The sequence below is a fragment of the Geotrypetes seraphini genome, chromosome 3 (genome assembly GCF_902459505.1).
Source record: "Geotrypetes seraphini chromosome 3, aGeoSer1.1, whole genome shotgun sequence".
NCBI lineage: Eukaryota > Metazoa > Chordata > Amphibia > Gymnophiona > Dermophiidae > Geotrypetes > Geotrypetes seraphini.
In genome coordinates this window covers 115,396,160-115,420,416 of record NC_047086.1, presented here as the reverse complement: position 1 = coordinate 115,420,416, position 24,257 = coordinate 115,396,160, and the positions used below count along the sequence as shown (strand labels likewise).

Sequence of the window (24,257 nt, the reverse complement as noted above, 5' to 3'; positions counted from 1 at the left end):
GCTTGCACAAATTACATTGTAACGTGCCATGAAAATAAGAGGGAGGAAGGTAGATAGATAAGCCACGTGAGAGGAGCTGAAGGGTAGTAGAAAGGAACAGATGGTAAAGGAGGGAGGGAAGGGTGGTGGTGGAAAGGAATAGGACAGACATTGAAGGAGGGTGGAGAGGAACAGACCCCGAAGGGAAATGTGGAAGACAGAGTGGGAAGAAGACAGATGCCAGACTATGGGGGAGCGGAGGGAAGAAGATGGGTGGGGGTGAAGGGAGAGGCACAGTAACAGCAAATGGAAGACGTAGAGAGAAGACACACAGTGGATGGAAGGAATTGAATGAGAAGATGTGGAAAGCAGAAACCAGACAACAAAGGTAGAAAAAAAAATTATATTTATTTATTTATTTTTTGCTTTAGGATAAAATAGTATATTAGTTGTGTTGATAAAAATTTATAAACAAAGCCCTGCCAGCTGAACATCTCTTTCTCTAGTTCAGCAGCAGGAACTTTGATTTATAAGAAAGGAATAAGCTAAATATTACAGTACTAAGGCTTATATGGATGCAGCGGGGACGGTGACGGGGCGGTGAATGGGATGGCAGTGGAGGTGACGGGGCGGTGAAAGGGATGGCGGTGACGGTGACGGGGCGGTGAAGGGAACGGCTGTTGACGAAGAGCTACGTGTGTGTCTTTCTTCGATTCCAGCCAGAATATCAGCTTTGTGTTCAGCCAAACAGGCCCAGGTTTCGCACTGAATAAAGTATTTTATAATTTTTCACTATTCTGTTTACTTAATATTTCATAATAAAGTAATTATAAAATACTTTCTTTGTGTTTATTTGATTCCTATTCAAGAGAATTACTTTATATATAGTCAATATAGGCACAGAGTTAAATTTTTTAACATTTTCTAATGGTGGTGTGCCTCGTGATTTTTTTTCATGAAACAAGTGTGCCTTTGCCCAAAAAAGGTTGAAAAACACTGCACTAACCAACCCAGAGCTGATTTATTTCAAGTTTACACTTTCAGCCCCTTTTCTCAAGCTGCACTAGAGGTTTTTAGTTTAGGCGGACGTGGTAAATGCTCAGACGCTCATATAATTCCTCATTGGTCTGTGCTAAAAATCTCTAGTGTAGCTTGATAAAAGGGGAAGGGTTTAAAGGGTTTTGTACATTTCTTATAGCCCTTGCCTTTTGCAGTCCAAATGACTGTGCTGCTACTTGAAAAGCCTTCTTGGACTGAAATAAGTAATACTCGGTTTCCCTAGGCTTTTGAATTTTAAAGAACTTTATAATCTAAAGCATTGTTTCTCAACCTGCAGTACACATACCCTAGGGGGTACACAAACCGTCTGTTGGGGGTATGTGGGCTGACCGCCGATGCCTCCCTGCCACCCTACGCCAGCTCCATTTAATTATCCCCCACTGCCGCAGCAACTCTGGGAAGGGAAGGGCTAGGCGTGTTCATCGATTGCACGCCGCCAGCCCAAAAGCCTTCCCCCCCATGTCAATTCTGGTTCCGGGTCAGCCAGTCATGGTTCCGGGTCAGCCAATCGCTGCTTGGTTCGCCTGGACCTTCTCTCCAATGTCAGAATTGACATCAGGGGGAATGCTTGTGGGCCGGTGGCGTGCAATCGCTTCACGCACCTGGCCCTTCCCTTCCCAGTTTTGCGGTGGCAGCTAATTAAATGGAGCTGGCGTGTGGCGGGGTGGATAATTAAATGGATCCAGCGGGGGTGGCAGTGGAGCGGGGGGGAGGAATCGGTGGTGGGTTGGTTTGAGGGCAGGCAGGCTTCGGAGTGGGTCAGCGGGAGGGAGGTGGGACAAGGACTGGAAGGAAGGGAGGGAGGAAAAGGGCATGAACTTGGACACAGAAGGAAGGGAGGAATAGAAAGGGACAATTGTTAGGCCTGAGTGTGTGAGTGAGAGGGAAAGAGATGGTGTACATGGGGAAAGGAAGAGGAAAATTGGGCATAGTAGATATGCATGAGGGATGAGAGGGAAAAATGTTGGATATGGTGGTGGAGAGAGAACAGAGGGATAGATTGAAGGAGTGCAAGGGGGAGGAATGTTGGATATAGTGATGGAGGGAGAGATGTGGCATGGTGTTGGAGAGGGGTGATAGAAGGAAAAATGGGCATGGGGCTGGTAGGCAGTGGTGAAAAATGATCTGGGGGATGAGAGAGGGAGGAAGGAAGGAAGGAAAGGAAAGGAAAGAAGGGAAGAAAGGAAGGCACAGTCAGAAGGAAGTGCAACCAGAGACTCATGAAATCACCAGACAACGAAGGTAGGAAAAATGGTTTTATTTTCAATTTAGTGATCAAAATGTGTCAGTTTTGAGAATTTATATCTGCTGTCTATACTTTGTACTATATTTGTCTATTTTTCTATAGTAATTACTGAGGTGATATTGCATATTTTAAAGTCATCTGCCTTGACCCCATATAAATGATAATTAACATTTTCTTTGCGTACAGTGTGCTTTGTGTTTTTATAATTTTGTGGTTACATGTTATGTATTAATACGATTATATTGTGTATATATCAAAAATGGATAGAAGAAATTGCATTACAATTAGTACTATTATTATGGGGGTGGAGTCAGGGGCGGAGTTTGGGCGGGTCAAGAGTGGAGTTTGGGTGAGGGTACTCAGTTGGTATTTGTTAGGCTTAGGGGGTACTTGGCTTGAAAAGGTTGAGAAACACTGATCTAAAGTACTTCTGGGTTTACAGGAAGAAAAGGGTATTTTTTGTATAGAGAGATTCTTAAAAGTGAGCAGTACAAGGGAAAATAATGTTCTTCAGAAATTTTCTTGATGTCATTTTTCTAAAATTTCATCTTCTTTGGGATTGTTAATAACCTTAGCCTCCATTTTAAAGAGCAGTACAGATTTTCCCTTATACCGTAATTAGTTTTGTTTTCTTTTTGTCTCCCTTGATTCTCAACCATTCTTGGAACCCTCTGGATATAGCTAATGTATCTTTAATTCTAATAACAGTCTCACCTCTAAGGCATCCACCACCCTTTCTGTGAACAAAAAAAATCTAAACCTTTTCCATCACATGGTTAAAGTCACAGCTTTCTACTCAAAAATATCTTATTTCTTTCATATTATGTTCATCCTCAGGTATTTGCATGTCTGTATCATATTCTGGCTCACTCCTTTCCTCCAGGCTGTATAGATATATTTAAGTCACTAAGGGTTTTTTTTTCACTGAATGCATACTATAGTTATAAAATGGGCTTCTTGGCACTTAGCATGCACTATGATTTAGTAAAAGGGCCCCTAATTCTCAAGTGTTTGGGTTTACTATGTACTATTTTTATTTATTTTATTTATATACCGCCTATTGATAGAGGTTGTCTAAGTGGTTTACGTTCAGGTACTCAAACATTTTTCCATATGTGCCCCGACAAGTTCAAAATCTAATATATCCGGGGCAATGGAGGGTTAAGTGAATTGCATGAGGTCACAAGGAGCAGCATTGGGCTTGAACCCACAATCTCAGGGTGCTGAGGCTGTAGCTCTGACCACTAGGTCATTCCTTCCTTTACACAAACACAAAGATGCATATGTTAGTTTCAAATTGGCTCCCAAAGAGTAAATGAATGATTCCCCCACCCCAAAGCAAATTAACCAAAAGATGAACAAACCTTCAAGTAGGTCATCTTCTTCCAGTCCTTTGGTAACTCTAGATTTGTAATCCCGGAAATTCATATATTTTAGCAGTCTTCTGAGTTTTTTCTAGAAAAATTGAAAAATATTTCAGTTTCAAACCATTTTTTTGAAAGGTAAACAAGAGTACCAAAACAAATATTGTGATTGGGAAGAGGACAAAATGCTTTGTGACTCCCATTGCTGAACAGTTTTAATGTGTGTATCCAATAGTGCAGTGGTCTTCAATAATTTTTAAGCTAGGGTCATTTTGAATTCTAATGAACTGAAGGAGAGACGCCAAGTATCTTCCCTTGTGGGGTCATTACACTGCTGACCAGGGTGTGTCAATGACCTCCATCTCTACCAGCCCACCTTCAAACTTCATTGATGCATTCTCTTTTGTCTATTGAGAAATGCCTTGTCCGTCAAGCATGCAGATCTTCCCCCCCCATCCCCATCCATGTTTCCCTTTCTGTTCTGAACTGGGTAGAGAGTAGCAGAAAAAAAGATAGACAATGGGGGCTACCCCAGAGATTCCTGGGGGCCATCATTGATCTCTCTGTGCACACTTTATAACTTATACTATAGACCAGTGTTCAATGTTCTACACACTAGCCCAATCCCAACTTAAATGTGATACAGTTCTTATGCTAAGAGGAGGGGCCTCAGATCCCCGTGTGCTGCCAGCAGTCTGCTTATCAGCCACACTAGAAAGGGAAACTAGGGCGGTCGCTGTCCTTGCCTTTGTGAGCTAGTGAATTCAGCCGAGAGTCCAACGCCCTGATGCAGCCGTTGTAGCGAAACGTCGGCGGGACTGGGCAAGCGAGGACAGCGTTTAAAGAGACCTGAAGATTTTTTGAATAAAACCCTGCCTGAGCTAAGTTCTTCTATCTTTTCATCTGAACATTCATTGTTATATATCACCAGGCAGGAGGGGGAGGGAGGCCGATGAGGTAGTTTCCCTTTCTAGTGTGGCTGATAAGCAGCCTGCTGGCAGCACACGGGGATCTGAGGCCCCTCCTCTTAGCATAAGAACTGTATCACATTTAAGTTGGGATTGGGCTAGTGTGTAGAACATTGAACACTGATCCAGTGTTCTCCCTAGGGCCTTTTAGCCAGGCGCTCCGCCCAGCTAATTTAGATGACCGCCCAGCTGTCATCCAATCGCAAATCCAGCTGCTGCTCAACTTTAAAAAAAAACAAAAAACAACTCACCGGCTTGAAGATTCCCACTTTAGCCCGTAGCGAACTCGTGCTCCGAGGCTGTAAAGTGTGCTTGCCAGCTTCCCTTCTCTTCCCTCCGAAACCGGAAGTTATGTCCGAGGGGGGGGGGGAAGAGAAAAGAAGGGAAGCCGGCACGCACACTTTACAGCCTCGGAGCATGAGTTTGCCACTTAATATCTGATGAGGCTTCAACCATGCTGCCTGAAGATATCCATCTAGAACGTGCTCATAGAGCCTTGCAAGCGCCACGCGCTAACAGGTCGCGCAATATAATAGCCTGTTTTCAAAACTTTAAAGTCAAGGAGGCTGTCATGGCTAAAGCTCGGGTGCAATCGCCTCTTCGGTGGAAAAATTATGACCGGCTTGGCGTTGGTCACTTTAAGGCGGAGAGTCAACTTAAAAACTGGTCTTGAAGTACTTGCAAAAAAGGCGATTCGCTATCGCTGGCACCACCCATTTGCACTATTATTTCATCTGAAAGGAACTTTGAAAACAGTGCATTTCATGGAGGATGCGATCCAGATTTTTCTGGACGTGAACTTTGGGGTCCAGGAATCGTTGGCGGGTGGTGGCCTTTGAGATTTCCAGCTTGATGGACAGTTTTCAGGACCTTTTTGGCTGTTACTCATATTCTGGAACTAATTTCAGGGATTTGCTTCTGTTTTTCCTGATGTGTGTTTGAGTTGAGATCGTGTGGTGTTTTGTGGTTATTGAGTGTAGCGGAGTGGATGGCTGGATGTTAGTTTTTACTTTCATACCGGTTGCATTTAAGGTTGGTGGGGAGTGGGGATTGGCCACCATGTGGTGGAATATTTCCAGTAAATTGTTGATTGGGAGTGGGTGGGGTGGGGGTGGGGAGCTCAGTATTTTTCTTTTCATTTGGTTCTCAGGGTCTTCAGATATTGAGGAGGGGTTTTGTTGAAGGTCTCTCTTTTTTTTTTTTTTTTTTAAGTACAGAGGGAGGGAGGGTACTAAAAGAAGTGCTAGATTGGGCAGGGGAGTGAGCTTATGGGGCCAGAAACAGAGGACAGACAGAGAGATGGTGGGCAGGGTCTGAAGGGAGAGAAGTTGTTCCAGGGGTGTATGGTGGAAGAGGGAAAGAGATACTTGAAGGGAGAACTGTTTGGAAGAGAAAGGGAAAAATGGTAGACCTGGGGAAAGGAGGCAGGGGGAGAGATGGGGTGGGAGACAGTTGGGAAGAGACAGGGAGAGAAGATGGATCTGGGGATGGAAGGGAGGTAGTGATAAATTTTAGGCCTGTGTATGGAAGACAGAGAGATGCAACATCTCTCTTTTTTTTTCCCTTCATTTCATTGTTCAGCATCAAGGGGGGAGGGAAGAAGAAAAACAGAAAAGAGAGGAAGCAAAATGTTGGACCATGGGGATAAGGAAGAGAGATGGACCCATGGGAGGGCAGAAGGGAAGAGAGCTAGGATAAGAAAGGGGATGGAAAGAAAGGGACAGGGGGTTATAGCCTGACCAGTAGAGAGAGGGAAAGGGATTCTGAAAGTGGTGAACCACGTGAATGAGATCAAAAGAGAGATGATGACAAGATGAGTGAGAGAGAAGTGAGTTCGTAGTAGAAATGTGGTAATGGGGAGTAGATAGCAGGAAATAAAGGCTGGGAAAGGAGTGAGATGGGAAATGGGAGAGCTAGGGACAGAGAAGATTGAGAATTGAGAGGTAGCTGAACATTTAAAAAGAAGAAGGGTGAGAAAGAAAGCAAAATTTGAATGGACAGAGGCAAAAAAGAAAAGAAAAAGTTAAAGCTGAAAGGGAAAATCAATATGTTGGAGACAAGCTTAAGGAGGAAATGGAACAAGAGGAGAAAAAATTGAACACAGCCACTGGAAAGAGAATTAGTTGAAGATAGACAAAAAGCAAAAAGACAAACTGGGACCAAGATGATGGAAAAACAAAATATCCAGACAAGGTAGAAAAAATTGTTTTATTTTGAATTTATTAACTAGAATATGTTAGCTTTGGGATATGTGCATCACAATTATTTTTGTAGTCAGTGGCGTAGTCATATACAGGTGATTTGGGGGAGGGATTAGAGTCCAAAATTAGTGGAAGGGCACCAAAGTTTCTTCCCACCTGAGTGCAATTTACAAATACTTGAGCTATTGGGGATTCCCAAGCCCTGCCACCTGAAGACATCTTCCTCCAGTCTGGCAACCCCAAATCTCCAAGCTTTGCAGCCAATGGCAATATCCTCAAGCTGCCACTGCTTTCATGCATGCAGGAAAGCCAAGGTGATGGGAGGGGAAGGCAGGGAGGAGGGAAGGCAGCAGCTCTGCAATATTGCTGCCTGCTGCAGAACTTGGGAAGTTGGAGGGGAGGAGGTGGCCATCAGTTGGTGAGGCTTGGGGATCTCTACTAGCTATAGCAGGGAGATGTTCATTTTGAGGGAGCCTAAGCTCAAAGTGGGAGGCCCAAAAAAGCAGTAATATTTACCCTGACTGAACGATCCTCCACCTGCACCGCTGACAACTGATGTAGCATCCCCGCTCTGAAGAGGTTCACCGTAGCTGTAATAGAAGTGAATGGGAAAACCACGAGCAGGCATCCCTGTTCATTAGAGTCGGGATGCGGAAGCCTGTGCTCCCCCTGTCAGCGGTCTACGTGGAGGATCACTCAGTCAGGGTAAGCGTTATTGCTTTTTTGGGTTCCTCTCCACAGTGTCCCTTTAATGAAGGTTTATTTTTAGATACGTACATCTTCTATATTAATGATTGCAAATTTGGGACCTGCTCAGCCTTTTTTTTTTTTTTTTTTTTTGCTCATCAGCTAGTGTTAGTATTTGTGCGGCCCCAGATTTTTTTTTTCGTCCCATGTGGCCCAGGGAAGCCAAATGGTTGGACACTGCTGCCCTATTCCTTCACCATGAGCAGGGAGAGGTAATTTTTATAGTGTTCCAGGCCATGCACCAACCCTATTCCCCACTCCTACTCCTTCACCGTAAACAGAGAGGGTTAATTTGCATAGCACAAAATTTGAACCACCAAATTTCCCCGTCCCGCCCCACCCAGCTACTTTTTCGTGCCACCCGGCTGGAAAAAATTTCTGGGGAGAACACTGCTGATCTATAGTATAAGTTATAAAGTGTGCACAGAGAGGTATTAGTTTTAGTGACAAGATTATTTCTCTCTAGATCCTACAGATTTATTATTGATTTTGGCCATCATTGATCCCCAGGCCTTGCATTGAAGAACATGTAATGGTGCAATATGTTTATTAATCATTTGATACCCCGCCATTGCAAAAGGTCATAGTGGCTTACAATTTATACATAAATGCAGAGAGAGAAAAAAAAATTGGACTAGTAATTTTTAGATTGGGCAGACTGGATGGACCATTCAGGTCTTTATCTGCCGTCATCTACTATGTAGTATACCGTCTTTTTGTAGTTTTACAACCACACTCAAAGTGGTTTATATACAGGTACTTCAAGCATTTTCCCTGTCTGTCCTAATGGGCTCATAAGCTATCTAATGTACCTGGGTCAATTGGTTGATTAAGTGACTTTCCCACGGTCACAAGGAGCAATGCTGGATTTTGAACCCACAACTTCAGAGTGCTGAGGCTGTAGCTCGAACCACTGCACCACATTCTCAAAAGTGAAAGAGAATGCCAAAATTAAAAGTAAAGTCCACAACCAAACAAGTAACCAATCACACACAGCATCTATTTGTGCCATGTAATTCTAATCAGGCTTTCCGTAGAGAGCAGTTAAAAAACATTTTTTTTTTAAATGTGTTTTTAAAAGACTTAAATTTTAAAAATGATTGTTCTGCTCTAATAAAAGAAGGTAGGTTATTCCATAAAAAGGAGAAATAAAAAAATAAGCTGATTTTCAAGTGGATTCGTAATGAGCTAGTTTAGGAGGGGGAAAAACAAGTCTGTTAGAGTCGTTGGACCTCAAAACACAAGAAGGGGTATACGGTATAGTGGCAGATGCTAGATAAACTGGCTCAGAAAAATGATATGCTTTAAATGTTAAACATAAGATCTTAAATTGACATTTGAACTGGACAGGAAGCCAGTGCAACTGAATCAATAGAGGAGTGACATGATCATACAGTTTTGATTTATAGAGAAGAGTCAGGAATACTTTATTGTTGATAATAGAAGCCCGAGAACCCGTCTCATGAACAGTTTGAAAAGTTCCAGTCATGGGGCCACAGGAAATCATGTGATACCTAAATTAAAGGAAACTTGGGGGGGGGGGGACTGTTCCCGAGGGGGGGGTAGGAGTTAGATGGGGATCTGCCTTGTGGGGAGGGGGGGGCTGTTTCAGGTCCCACTGGACCACCAGGACTAGGGTTTTTAGGAAACCTGTTTGGGGCAGGTTGGTCATTGCCCTAAATCAGGCATTAGTTTCTCAGAACTAAAGGTGCCTGGTAGCCCTTTTTTCTCTCTCTCTTTTTTAAACATGCGATGGACATACTAATCACCACATTTAAATGTGGTCTGCGCTGAAACCATTAGAGCATTCTGCGCAACCTAATTCTGGCACTATTCAGAAGCTAATTGCCTTCCCCCTCCTCCTAGATAAATTCTCCTCCAAAACCTCCACTTAAATAATCTCTTCCTCCCCAAACACCAACCAAGTATTCAGATCCCTGAAATGTAACATAATCTTATTTGTACTCTAACTGTAATCTATTTGTTATATCACACAGTAACGTACAGTCAATTTAATATCCAATTTGCAAGTTCTTCCGGAATTAATCTAGGTACCTCTCCTCCCTTTGTAAACAAAAAAACAACAACCCAAAACTGTTGTAACTTCACTGGAAATGTCCAGTTAGCTCTTTTGTAATCCGCCTTGAACTGCAAGGTATAGGCGGAATAGAAGTCCCTAATGTAATGTATTGCAGGAGTTAGGTTTTGAGCATCAGCCTTTTATTGTCTAAATCTAGGTGTCCCTTAACAGAATTACTCTCCACGCGGTATGCCAGACAGACTTTTACTAACTACAATGCAGCCTGGTAGATGTGCAAGTAATGTAAGCTCTATAACTAAACTAAACTAAACCTTAAGTTTATATACCACATCTTCTCCATGAATATAGAGCTTGGCACGGTTTACAAGAGCTTAATAAAGGAAAAGAATAGCACATTAAGTTTGGTGGATTGAGTATTGTGACAAACCTGTGGCCAGCTTTGTCCCTGTATGGGATAAAAGCAAAACACGGTCCCTGGTCAGAAGGGCTGACCAGGTTAAAAGTAAAAGTTTGGTTTTGGCTGACTACCCCTCAGAAAGTGAGGTAGAGCAGGAGAGGCAGGAACATAGATACATCCAGCAGAGGGCGCCATCTAGAAAGCCTGAGAGGACTCTTATGGAGAAGTGGAGTCCTAGGGCTGGGAGGTATGCTCATTACCAGCCTAGGAGAAACCTGAGTTATTTCCCTAGGGATTTCCTGCCTAACACAGCTGCTCTGAGGAGAGAGGGATGGGGCTTTAACCAACATAAAAACAGAGTATGGAATCTCAGTAAGGGGAGCAGGGAAAGCCGGGACGGAGCTAGGGCTAACGAGCTCAGGCAGCGGCAGGAGAGACAGCAGAGCTTGGAGGCAGATGAGGGGAGAAGTCTCTCTCCTCCAGCACGCAGCAGTGAGGACGTGGAGATGACAGAGGACTACCTCAACTCCACCCCAGAGGCTGCTGGGCAGACAGAGGCTATGGACATCGCTGAGCCATTGCTGGAAGCTAGCCGGTTCCCCACTGACATGGAGGTTAGTTACTAAGGGAAAGGAAGCAAGGCTGTGCTTGTGCTGTCTCCCGTAACCCAAGCCCAGCTGACAGAGATTAGGAGAAGAGCAGGAAAATATCTCCGCTACTCTGTATGACTGCCCGGAGAGCTTTGTTTATTCAAGGAACCTTATCTGTAGGGGTGTGAAAGCTCCGTGGGAAAAACCCAAGTAAAGTTCACAGCTTATATAATGCCTTATTGTGTTCCATCGGCCAGGAAGCCCAGCTGATTATAACGAGCTGTGAAGCCTGCTCTGCAAGCCTGTCCGTGTCTCAGCTAGGTAAGCTGAAACGTTTAAGAAAGTCAGTACTAAGTTTTGAAACTGTAATTACTCTGGCTGTAGTCACAAGGTGTGCCAAGTTTGAAAGTTTTATTTTCTTGATATTTTTCATTTGCCTTTTTCCCTGGTGAAGAGGACTGTAGTTAAACTGGAAAGTCCAGGGTATTGAACTGTATGTGGCATTTATAACAAGCCATTCTGACAACTGCAAGTTATTGTGTATTTTATAATTTTTGCCATGACATACGGGTGGCTGATGGTATTCAGACCCCCGGGTTCAATAAAGCTCAAGAACAATCTTTTGTAACAAGACTTACCTGTGTGGTCTTCTCTTTATAAGTTACTCTCAGTGTGGCCTGGCAGACTAGGCAGGTGCCTAGGTCTGTTCTACCCTGAAAAGCCTTCCTCCAACCTGAGGAGGCCACGCCGACAGGCCTGAACTCAACACACTTAGTCCCTCTGCTGGTTAGAGTAAGGGATAAGTGTGTCACAGTATAGGGGGGGAGCGTTACATTTCTGTGAAAAGACTGGTTTTCAGGTGCTTACGGAATAGTTGGAAGGAGACCTGATTCCGCAGTGGGGTAGTAAGGTTATTCCAAAGCCGTGATTCTGAAGAAGAGAGATTTTCCCAATTTTCCCGCATAGAGGATACCTTTTAGTGAGGGGAAGGATAGTTTAAGTTTTTGGGTGGGCCTGGTGTTGTCGGGACTCGGGGAGTTCCAAGATAGAGGGATTAGAGGAGGGAGGATGCCGTGTAGGATTTTAAAAGCTAGACAAGAACATTTAAAATGAACCCTGGCGATTATTGGGAGCCAGTGGAGTTTGGACAAAAGTGGGGAGACATGGTCAGATTTACGTTTTGCGAAGATCAACTTGGCCGCAGTATTCTGAATTAGTTGAAGTCTATGAAGACTCTTTTTGGTTAGACTTAGGTACATGGAATTACAGTAATCTAGTTTGGAAAGGATGATGGATTGAACAAGGACGGCAAAATGTTGTTGGCGGAAGCAGGATCTCACTTTCCTCGCATGTGGAGGCTAAAAAAGCATGATTTTACCAGGGAATTGAGGTAGTCATTGAAGGAAAGAGAAGAGTCGATGATGATGCCTAGAACTTTGCTTGAGAACTCAAGCTGCAGCGTGGCGCCAGAAAGCAGTGCAAAAAGGGTGGTCAACTGTTCTAATTTTGGACTGAGCCAGAGAAGTTTCGTTTTGGACTCGTTCAGTTTCATTTGAACAGAGAGGGACCAGGATTGGAGTTTCATTATACAGGCTGTTATGTTCTCAGAGAGGTTGATAAGGTTCAAGTCTGGTTGGTAAAGTGTCACATATGTCATCTGCTCAATGCAGGTGAACTGAGCGCTATAATATAGGAGTGTACAGTAGAAGGGGCTATCAGTAATGCAGGAAGTGATTTAATGATCCAAGGGGTTATGCTTCTTGAAGCTATAAGTGAAATAAACTAAGAGATCTTAATCATCATTTAAAAAGTTTCAAATTAAAACAATGCTGTGTTGTGTACCAGTGATTCACTTAATACGATATGCTTCTTTAAAACTTAAAGACTCAAGTACCTTGTCTTTACACATCAAAAACAGAAGGTCTTCAGCGGAGATAACCCGGGCACCTCGTAACTGAGAAACTTCAGCTGCTTGCTGCAACTAAAAAAAGAGAGATAATTAACCCATGTCAAAATACAATCAAATGGGTCTGATTTTCAAAGATATTACTAATGAATAAGCAGGAAACACAGTTGCACAACTGATATTTACTCTATATTCTTCCTGCAAATGTATTAGATGTGGCCTCCTACTAGTGCAGCTCAGCTCCCTGAGATGATATTCTTTGATTCAGCTTTCAAAAGTTGAGAAAAACATGAAACTGCATTTTGGCAACTTGTTTTACTGAAGCATAATCTATGGCAAAAAAAACAGTTTTTCAAGCTCAGAACTGTGGGACGCTAGTGTCTAGGTTCTTTCCCCAGCTTTGCATCTACAGCCTTTCCAGTTCTTCCAAGAAAAAGGGAACACATTGGAGTGTTTTGACTCTCAGCAAGTTTATTTATGTAATGCCTCTACTTGTCTTAATGTACAGAAATGCAGATGTATTATATGGATTAAAGTGGTAAAGGGTGCAGAGTCAGCCAGAGGAAGTTATTTGGAAAAGGAAGAATAAGTAGTGGGAATAGTAAAGGTGAGTATGTGAAACGGGTGTAGAGATGGAGTAGGAAAAGGGTTAAGAGCGAGAGTCCCCTTCATGACTCTGTACAGCACTGTATATATCTGGTAGCACTATAGTAGTAGTAATGGTAGTAGTAGAATAAAAGTGAACAATGAAGCTAAGGTATGCAGGCTGTAAAAGCGAGAAAATATGATGCCAGGTTTCACATTAGGAGCTACTATTAGGAACAGGATGTAGGTGTCATCACTGAAATCTTCTGTATATTTTGTGGCGGGAACAACATATATACTCTTCCAACAGGTAAAAAGCTTTGGATGAATTCCTGTTGGTAAAGTCTATAAACCTTTATTAGTAGATACTTGGGGATAGTCACTGCTTATACCTGTAGTTAAGTAGCATGGAATATTGCTACTTGTTGAGATTCTGACAGGTACTTGTGATCTGGATTGGTCTCTGTTGGAAACAGTATACTGGACTAGATGGACTTTTGGTCTGACCCAGAAGGATAACTCTTATGTTCTTAAGAGTAGGAAAGAGATTGAGTGAGGACATTGAGGTTGAGAAGATGGGGGTAAACAAGCAAGTAGGGCTGATGTCAGAGGTAAGATTGAGCAATGAAGATCATGGAATAGCAGAACAAAAGTGAAATATAGATATGGGAGGGGGGACTGAAGGAGGAGGATCAGGTTCCTAAAAGAAAAAAAAGACTTGGAGCTACCAAATGTAGATTATACAATAGCTATGACTAGAGAATGACACTGGGACAAATTTTTCCCCATTCCCCCAGGAACTCAATTTCCCCATCCCTGTGAGTTTTGTCGCTACCCTATTCCTGTAAGCTCTGCCTTAACTGCACAAGCCTCAAATGCTTATGATTTTAAAGTGTTTGAGGCGTGTGCAGATGAGGATGGATCTTGCAGGAATGGAGCAGGGACAGGAAAATAACTCATGGGGATGGGACACGACAATGAGTTCTTGCAGGGACGGAGGAAAATTTCTCTAGCTATGACTACAACAGGACTTCAAATGATGTAACAGTGATGACAAAATGATTTGATTTCTGATTCTCAATCACTGCAATAAAGATGCATCATTAAAGAAATCTACTCAGTTGTATTCTCTATTTTTTGCTTCTTTGTCAGCAATAAGAATTTATTTGGTTACTTGGCAACTACAGTCGACTCCACCTAAGTGCACGTCGGTTAAGCACACGCTTCAGTTATCTGCTCCACCACCATGGTCCCGTTTTTTTAAAACATTATAGTCAATGGACGTAAACTCAGAATAATTGCAATTCTGATAAGCACACAATCTGCTTATGCGCACTAATGTTATAGGTCCCTCCTCTATGTGTTCACGTTACGTTCACTCCAGTTAAAAGCAATCAGGTTCTTACGTTGATGAGCCACGTATTTCAGATCAGTAATCTAGGCCTGGCCAGGTGTTCGAACTTTTGAAACTACATCATGGCATCTCATGGAGAAAAACCTTTGTCTTTGGCTGGTCAAAAGTCATTGTCTCTGGCTGAACGTGTCCACCATGCTGGACAAAAGTCATTGTCTTTGGCTGAACTTGTCGATGTCTTAAAGAGACTTGACCAATGGAAGGGTCAGGTCTCTATTGCAAAACATTACAGTGTTCATCCTAGCCAGATTTCTCGGATTCACAAAAAAAGCAAGCCATATTGAAAGACTGGCAAAACAACAGCAATCCTATCAGGAAACGGAAAAGAATTGGGAAGACTAGAGACGTTGAACAGGCGTTGCTGCAATGGGTTCCTGAAGCTAGAAGTCGTCAACTGCCAATCAGTGGGCCTCTGCTGATGGAAATAACAGCACAGCTATCCAAAAAACTGGACGTAGAAGACTTCAAAGTAACAAATGGATGACTAGAGAGGTGGAAAGTTCATAACGGCATAAAATTTAAGAAGCAACATGGTGAAAAACAAGATGCTGATAAGTTTGGTGCAGAAAGATGGGTCATGGAAGTGTTGCCATCAGTCATTGGCGGATATGAACCATGCAACGTTTTCAATGCCAATGAGATGGGCCTGTACTGGCGTGCCATCCCTGATGGAACATTGGCTTTTAAACGCAGCAAAACATTAGGCTTCAAGGTGCCAAAGGAACGATTGACATTGCTGCTCAGTTGCAATATGGACGGTAGTGAAAACTTGAGCCACTGGTGATTGGGAAGAATCAAAATCCTCGATGCTTCAAAAACATCAAATGCCTGCCTGCTGAATATGAAAGCAACAAAAACGCATGGTTGACGGCAACACTGTGGATTGAATGGTTGTAGAAGCTTGACAATCTGATAAGAAGGTGTAGGAGACACATTGTAATGCTATGTGATTACTGTGTAGCACACAGCAATGACGTACGACTAACCGACATCAAACTTGTGTTTCTGCCAAACACAATCTCTTTGATCCAACCAATAGACCAGGGGATAATCGCCAATTTCAAACGTCATTACAAGTTGCTCGTCCTAAGATATGTGATGGCAGTGACTGATGCAAACACGGGAATCCAGCTCCCGAGCTGCTGAGCTCGCGAGAAAAATGGTACTGGAGGAATGGAGTCGAGTCTCACCATCAACAATTTCAAATTGTTATCGACGGGCAAACTTTATTCACGCATCTGATGAGACAACTGAAGCTGACACTTTATCCATTGAACTCCCAGTTGGACTCTAGCCACAAGAGTTTGAGCTGTTATGTCAACGTTGACAATGATGTGCCCACATCATCTGACAGCACTAATTCCGATATCTGTACAGTCATAAAGGACACTGCAGACAACCAAGAGTCTGATGATGACAAAGATACTGCTACGGTCATCACAACTAATGAAACACCTGCAGAGATTGTTTCCTTCTCGGACGCGCTGAAGTCCCTGCACACGCTGCGTTGTTATCTGGAGATAAATGGATATCATGACTATGGACAATTTTACAGCATCAGTAGTGAGATACACAACCGGAATCGTGCAATCCACGTGTAGAAAACAATGACTGATTATTTCAGTAGAATATTGGTTTAAAAAAAGGTTTATAGGGTATTGCATTAGACAGAACAGTGCTGATTATAAAACTGAACCGTGTAGAATTGTTTTACGTATGTTTTTTTACTGAATAAAAGTTTTATTGTATTTGCCTACAGCGTACTGTGATTTTTCATGACTAAAAAGTGGTACTCCGTATAAGCGCAGGTAGTGGTCCGGTCCAGAGGCCTTGTACTTAAGCAGAGTCGACTGTAGATGACTCTAATGCTATTTTTTCTGTCCTGAACTATTGTAGAACTTCTGCTTATATCCTATTTTCATGTTAATAAAACAAAACAGCTACCACACCATTTATTTTCATGAATCTTTATAAAATGACCATTTACCTGAAATTATACATGCTTAATTTAAATAACATACATTTGTATTTAATTATATGTTTAATTTAATTTAAGCACTTATTATCCACTTAACCGGCCCAGAGTTCAGAGTAGATTATACCTTAACAATAAATCTATAAAACTTGGATCAACTACATTACTGATTAGTAAAATAGATACAAAAAGGAAACAACTGTACATGATTATGTAAAGAGAGGGCTTAATGAGATGGTATTACGATATGACAAAAAAAAAAAAAGTACTTGTAAAGTAACCATTTCAGCCTTATCATTAATCTGAGAAGGTCAAAAACAAAACACCATACAACTTAAACACAGCTCAACTTTGTCAGGATTGATTTTGAAGAAGCAATTATGTCTTTAAAAAGTGTCTAAAAGTCATTTAGTTGGTCTCTACCCTGATTTCATTTGAGAGAGCGCTCTAATAGTATGAGACACCATAACTCAAAATTTTCTCATATTCAGTTTTCTAAGAGGAATGTTTTTGAGATGGGAACTGCAATATATTTGATCCAAAAGGTGGTTGGGGCATGAGTGGGCCAAAATTACCAATGGCGACAAATAGGCTGGTGCTCGACCATTAATGATCTTAAAAGTCAGGAAAAGTAATTTTAAAATGACCCTAGCCTAAAATAGCAAGCAAAAAATGTTCATTTAGAAAATGAGCAGGTGATTCCCATTTTTTTTTTTCACATGGGAACAGGTCTCCCCCATTGCTTTCTTTTTAGCAATAATTTGGCAGTTGCGTTCTGTAAAATCAGTAATCTATTTTACAGTCTGAGATACTCAAATTAACAATGTTCTAATTGAATTGTGAAAGAATAAATTGTATAAATCAAAACACATTCCACAGCCAAAAATGTTCCAAACTGACATTATGTCCTGAAGAAGAAAAAAAACATTTTTGCTTAATCTATGCAACTGGTGCTTTTATGATAACAGTTGAAATCTAATGCAACTCCCAGTATCCTCAAATGGGTAACAATCCCAGCTATAGTAGGAATCAGTTCTGGGCAAACCAGCTTATTGTAGTCCATAATAAGTTCATTTCTTGAGGGTTTAGTATAAGACAATTAGCTGTCATCCAACATTCTATTCTCTTATAGCAAACATTCAATAAAGCATAGGTCTTTGTAAGATTTTATTGAAAAAGTATGAGTGAAAATGTTGTTGGAATAAAAAAAATAAATATCATCAAATCTCCGGAAAGCAGCCACAAACGTACTTTAAAAATGTTAAATAATATAGACGAGAAGGGAGAACCTGCACAGCATGACAGCTCAGTTTTCACATATTGAATATCTCAGTTCAACATTTCACTAAATACCACCTGATATTGTAAACTCATAAAACAATGTTAAAACTTTGCTTCAAATGCTCATAACACTTAATTTTTCTACCAGCATATTATGGTCTCTCGAATGTGGGCAATAGGTCCAGTTGCATCACAACAGTCTGTCTTTACTTATCTATCAAAACAGATACTCTTGTACACAGGCAAAATCAAAGTAAGCTGAGCCAACAAGCCCATGTGTGTAAAAGTTAAATGCCGTAAAATACATACATATTATGTATGGGGTAAACTTTCATTTAGGCCCCCTTTTATAAAGCCATGTTAGGCTTTTTTTTTTTTTTAATCAACACAGCCGGCTATAAAAAAGTCTAACACAGCTTTGCAAAGGGGGAGGAGGATTAAAGCATCATTAAACACTTTTAGACAAGCTTGCAGACTTGTGCAACCAGTTAAGGTGCTCAAAGACAAGGTTGGGAAAGATTCTTAAGATTTAAAGAATCTGATATTTTGTGTAGAGAAGCGGTGGACGCATCTCAATCAGCTCAGGCTGCTGTGATTACAGACTACAATCTTAAGAAGGAAACTGGACAATTTGGAAAATATAGAAATTTGTGCTTTTTAAATTTATCTTCCTTTGTTTGCTCCCCAAGATATGTTAAAGACAGCCAATTGAAATATTTGGAATCCCTGCAGAGAATCTTCCCCCTTCTGTACTTGTTAACTATTTGCATATGGATAAGAAGAATGGAACTGTAACTCAGAAGATGTTTTTTGGATGTTTTTGATGTCCTATTTTTAGACGTGGCAGCTCCTGCTATCTTGATGGCCACAATGGCTTTAAGTTTTGAAAATGACTAGCTTCTTAATTTTTAAAAAAGTGTAAAGGCTTTTCTTCAGTTGAAATATTAGTTTTTTTTCCCAGATGTAAGTGTTTAATACTTGGTCGTAATTTCAAAATTAGAAAAATTAACCCCCACCCCAATCTTTCACTAAGCTGAAGTAGAAGTTTCTACCACAGTCCAGGGCGCTAAATGCTCCGAAGCACATAGGAATTTTATGAGTGTCGGAGTGGCATTGGAGCATTTAGCACCCCAGGCCGCGGTAGAAACCTCTACCGTGGCTTAGTAAAAGGGGTAAGGGGCATATAATTTATAAATTCAGAAAATTTACCCTAGGAAAATATTTGCTCAACTTATGCATACTTACCCCTCCACTCTGGCACACATATATGTTCAAGGATAATTTACTTATGAGCAATTAAATAAAACTTACTTCTATGGGTAGATTATTGTTTTAACTGTGGAAATGTCTTTGATAATTCTCTCTCTCTCTCTGTACAGAACTTTGTGCATCTGGTATGCACTATACAAATGATTGATACTAACATGTAGTCAAAATATAATATAAGAAGCCAAAAATTCTTTCTTCAAATCTTTTGGAATGCTTTCCCAAAGTCATGCATCTGTACGCTGTCCTTATTTGATTTTTAAAGCAGTTCTGCTGCACTTTCTTAAAATTTTACAGGTCATCTGGGCTTAGAACAACGGCATCTGATTGGCTTGTGCAGTGTGTGATACCATGGCAACATGGCAGCTAGGCTTCAATGCTAAAAAGTGTAAGGTAATGCACCTGGGAAAGAGAAACCCGCACAGAACTTACATACTAAATGGTGAGACCTTGGCCAGGACCACAACGGAACGTGATCTAGGGGTGATCATTAGTGATGATATGAAGGTTGCAAATCAAGTAGAGAAGGCTTCCTCCAGGGCAAGGTAAATGATGGGTTGCATCCGTAGAGGTTTTGTCAGCAGGAGACCTGAAGTCATGATGCCGCTATACAGGTCCATGGTGAGGCCTCATTTGGAATACTGTGTTCAATTCTGGAGACCACACTACCGGAAAGATGTGCTGAGAATCGAGTCAGTTCAGCGTATGGCCACTAGGATGGTCTTGGGGCACAAGGATCTCACGTATGAAGAAAGACTGAATAAACTACGGCTGTACTCACTTGAGGAACGAAGAGAGAGGGGAGACATGATTAAAACGTTTAAGTACATTACGGGCCGTATCGAGTCGGAAGAAGATATCTTCTACCTCAAGGGACCCTCGACCACCAGGGGGCATCCGCTGAAAATCAGGGGAGGGAAGTTCCATAGCGACTACAGAAAATACTTCTTCACTGAAAGAGTAGTGGATCATTGGAACAAACTCCCACTGCAGATGACTGAGGCCAACAGCGTGTCAGATTTTAAGAGAAAATGGGATATTCACATGGGATCCCTAAGGGAGTAAAAACAGGGGGGCGGGTATTTGGAATGGGCAGACTTGGTGGGCTATAGCCCTTTTCTGCCGTCTTTTTCTATGTTTCTATTTGTGATGTCAAGGAGGTAGTGCATGGAAATCTCATGCATGTTTTTTAATGAATATCCTGAAACTAGCGTGTATCCTGAGGACTAGATTAAGAATCACTGATCAAGAGTCTTGTGGAACCATCTTACTGAATTTCAAAATGAACTAGTTAACAGTAAATAGATTTCAGCCTCATGGTATAAGTACAAGATGAAAAAAAATATATATAGTAGCAAGTGGAATATTAATAAGACACACCACCAAAAAATATTCCAATAAATGCTCACTGCTATGGAGAAATACAGACTAGAGATAAGGATATGTAGTTATATGGAGAAAAGACCTCAGTTTCCTCATAAAGAGGTCTCTATGTCTGCCGTACACAACTTAAAGCAGCATAGGAGAAAACATCCCAGGTCAGAAAAACTCCACTACATACTACTAGCAAAACGACTATTAGTTAGAATCAAAGAGACTAATAGTTAGAATCAAAAAAACTACAGAGTCTAAATTGTCTCTTCAGGTACTTTAGTTAGATTGTGAGCCTTTGGGACAGTTAGGGAATTTCCAAGTACCTATCTTATTTATTTTTATTTATTGTATCTTTTAATGCATCATTTTTGTAAAACGCTTAGAAACCTCACGGTTATTAGCGGTATATAAGAATTAAATTAAAATAAGCTGCAATTGGTGCAGAAGTTACAACCTTCAGACAGTGCAACACAACAAAATGACCAGGTGTTACTCAAGTAGCCTCCGAGATCATCGGACAAGACTATGGCTTTTTTCCTTTGGGAGTACGTGAAAGACAGAGTGTACGTGCCTCCACTACCCGCAACTGTGGATGATCTTCAGGAACGCATCACTGAAGCTATAAACGTGATCACACTAGATATGCTTTTGAGAGTCTGGTCCGAGTACGATTATCGCATTGATGTTTGCCGAGTAACAGATGAGGCGCACATCAAACGTATGTAATCACCAGATACCTTATGAAACTTTATGAGTTGATGAAACTCTAGCCTCAAAGGTGAAAGAATATGCTAATAAATTTTGGTTTTGTAACCATTTAAAATCAAGGAGAGTTTTTGTGGGCATCTTGTACTTATATTCCAATAAATGCTCACTGCTATGGAGAAATACAGACTAGAGATAAGGATATGTAGTTATATGGAGAAAAGACCTCAGTTTCCTCATAAAGAGGTCTCTATGTCTGCCGTACACAACTTAAAGCAGCATAGGAGAAAACATCCCAGGTCAGAAAAACTCCATTACATACTACTAGCAAAACGACTATTAGTTAGAATCAAAGAGACTAATAGTTAGAATCAAAAAAACTTATCTCTTAAGGTCACAGTTCTCCAGGTGAGACAAGAATCCAGTTAGGTAACATAGGATTATCACATTAATCTTCATTCAGAGTCTTAATGAATGAAGATTAATGTGATAATCCTATGTTACCTAACTGGATTCTTGTCTCACCTGGAGAACTGTGACCTTAAGAGATAAGTTTTTTTGATTCTAACTATTAGTCTCTTTGATTCTAACTAATAGTCGTTTTGCTAGTAGTATGTAATGGAGTTTTTCTGACCTGGGATGTTTTCTCCTATGCTGCTTTAAGTTGTGTACGGCAGACATAGAGACCTCTTTATGAGGAAACTGAGGTCTTTTCTCCATATAACTACATATCCTTATCTCTAGTCTGTATTTCTCCATAGCAGTGAGCATTTATTGGAATATAAGTACAAGATGCCCACAAAAACTCTCCTTGATTTTAAATGGTTACAAAACCAAAATTTATTAGCATATTCTTTCACCTTTGAGGCTAGAGTTTCATCAACTCATAAAGTTTCATAAGGTATCTGGTGATTACATACGTTTGATGTGCGCCTCATCTGTTACTCGGCAAACATCAATGCGATAATCGTACTCGGACCAGACTCTCAAAAGCATATCTAGTGTGATCACGTTTATAGCTTCAGTGATGCGTTCCTGAAGATCATCCACAGTTGCGGGTAGTGGAGGCACGTACACTCTGTCTTTCACGTACTCCCAAAGGAAAAAAGCCATAGTCTTGTCCGATGATCTCGGAGGCTACTTGAGTAACACCTGGTCATTTTGTTGTGTTGCACTGTCTGAAGGTTGTAACTTCTGCACCAATTGCAGCTTATTTTAATTTAATTCTTATATACCGCTAATAACCGTGAGGTTTCTAAGCGTTTTACAAAAATGATGCATTAAAAGATACAATAAATAAAAATAAATAAGATAGGTACTTGGAAATTCCCTAACTGTCCCAAAGGCTCACAATCTAACTAAAGTACCTGAAGAGACAATTTATGAAAAATAAAGATAAAATATAAAGACAGAGGTAGAGACAGAGATAGAAATGAATATTCCAACAAGATGGCAGCCAGTTAGGTCATCTTCTGTGCTGTCTTCCTTGTCCTGCTTTTGTTTTTGTTTTATTTTGCCTTTGTAGACTTTTCTTTTAAATTTCTTTTTTGTTGGTTTTTTGTTCCGTCTCTGCTGTTTTCATTTGGGACTTCCAGTCTCGTTGGTGTTTGCTTCTTTTGAGCTCACCTACCGATTTCCAGTTTACAGTGATAAGGGTGAAAGTGCAAGCAATTGTGTAAGATCTTGCTAACCGTGTTTTTTAGGACTTGTATTTGCTGTCATCTTATTTATAAACATATTCCAATAAGTTTGGATTTTGTAACCATTTAAAATCAAGGAGTGCTTTTCTGGGCACCGTGTATTAGTGTTTGCAATATGTATTTGTAAAATTATGCCTCAATAAACTAAGAGTACAGTTTTCTTTGATGCTGAAAGCTAAAACTTGCAGTCCAACTTTGTATATACACCACTTTGTTTGGAATCTTATACTGAACTAGCATCAAAAAATATAGTGCCCCAGCTTTCAAGATCACAAAGCTCCTATCTTTAGATGCAAGCACACTGCACCATTTAATTTGAAACAAAGATACTTGATTCTCATTATAAAAATCAGGAAAACTTAATGTTCTGGTTATGTCTGGAATCTGTCATGACTTAATGCAAAGGGAAAAAATCTTTAAGCTCAAGCTCACAAAATACACTGCAGCACCTGAAAATAATTTTATGATATTCAATCCTTCACACCCATATGAGCAATGAATTTACTCAGTATCACTGACTGAATAAGGGTATTATTAATTTGAGGACCCATGCTGGTACAGATTGAAATAGGCCTATTCAGAAGTTTTTAAAAGATCAACAAAAACAGTAGCTGTTTCTAATATCCAAAAGAAAAAAAAAATAATTTTACTTTTGGCAAAAGTTCACTGGGCAAGCAATGCAGTCCATAAATCATAGTATTGGCCTCCATTGCTTTTTTTTACATACTAATCACATGCCTCCACAGAAAGCCAGCTATTGCTGGTGAATGCAATGCAAAACATTCTACGTGAAATGTTAATGATTTTTCCCCCCCTAAAAGACTCACTTGGGCCCTTATGGCAACAAAGAGCAGAGACACTAGGGGAATATGCAGGAATTCATAACCAGTGGCAATATAATCTGTCTTGAAACTACCCCAGAAAATGTAAGAATGTGAAAAATGATAGCTCTACTTTCTTGGCAATGGCAAAATTAACTCTCTTTCTAATTAGTTTAAGGGCATTTGAGGTACTTACGTTTCTACCAGAAAAAAAAACAAAAAACAAGTTGCAAAACACGTCTTACAAAGAATTTATTACTTTTCCCAAAATACGATACGAGAGTACTTCAAGCACAGAGTAACTCTTGGTTCTCTAAACCAAGACCAAAATAGTCCAACACTGCAGCATGAAGAACAATGTGGGGCACCAGGGATTTCAGTGGCAGAGGAAGTACAATGGACAGGGAAGGGAGGGGAGACAGGGTGGAAAACCTGAGAGGGAGGGAGGGAGGGAAGGGGGCTATATGCAGTGCCTGGCAGGGAGGAGGCTGGATACAGAGCCTGACAAGGGAGGGAGGGGGCACTGGGTGCAGATCCAGGCAGGGCACTTGAATATTAAGTCGACCGACTTATATTCGAGACAATTATTTTCCTCCTTTTTGGGGGGGGGGACATGGAGGTCTCGACTTATATTCGAG

General features: G+C 41.0%; 1 protein-coding gene across 3 annotated transcripts in view; it reads right to left on the bottom strand.

Moving 5' to 3' along the window:
• SUPT3H (SPT3 homolog, SAGA and STAGA complex component) overlaps window positions 1-24,257 on the bottom strand; it is an 827,513-nt gene that overhangs the window by 337,347 nt on the left and 465,909 nt on the right. For all 3 annotated transcript variants that reach the window (XM_033937114.1, XM_033937116.1, XM_033937115.1), the window contains exons 4-5: window positions 12,487-12,573; window positions 3,649-3,739 (exon numbers count right to left, since the gene is read on the bottom strand). In XM_033937114.1, coding sequence (XP_033793005.1) covers window positions 3,649-3,739; window positions 12,487-12,573 — 178 coding nt within the window. The remainder of the gene's footprint in view (window positions 1-3,648; window positions 3,740-12,486; window positions 12,574-24,257) is intronic.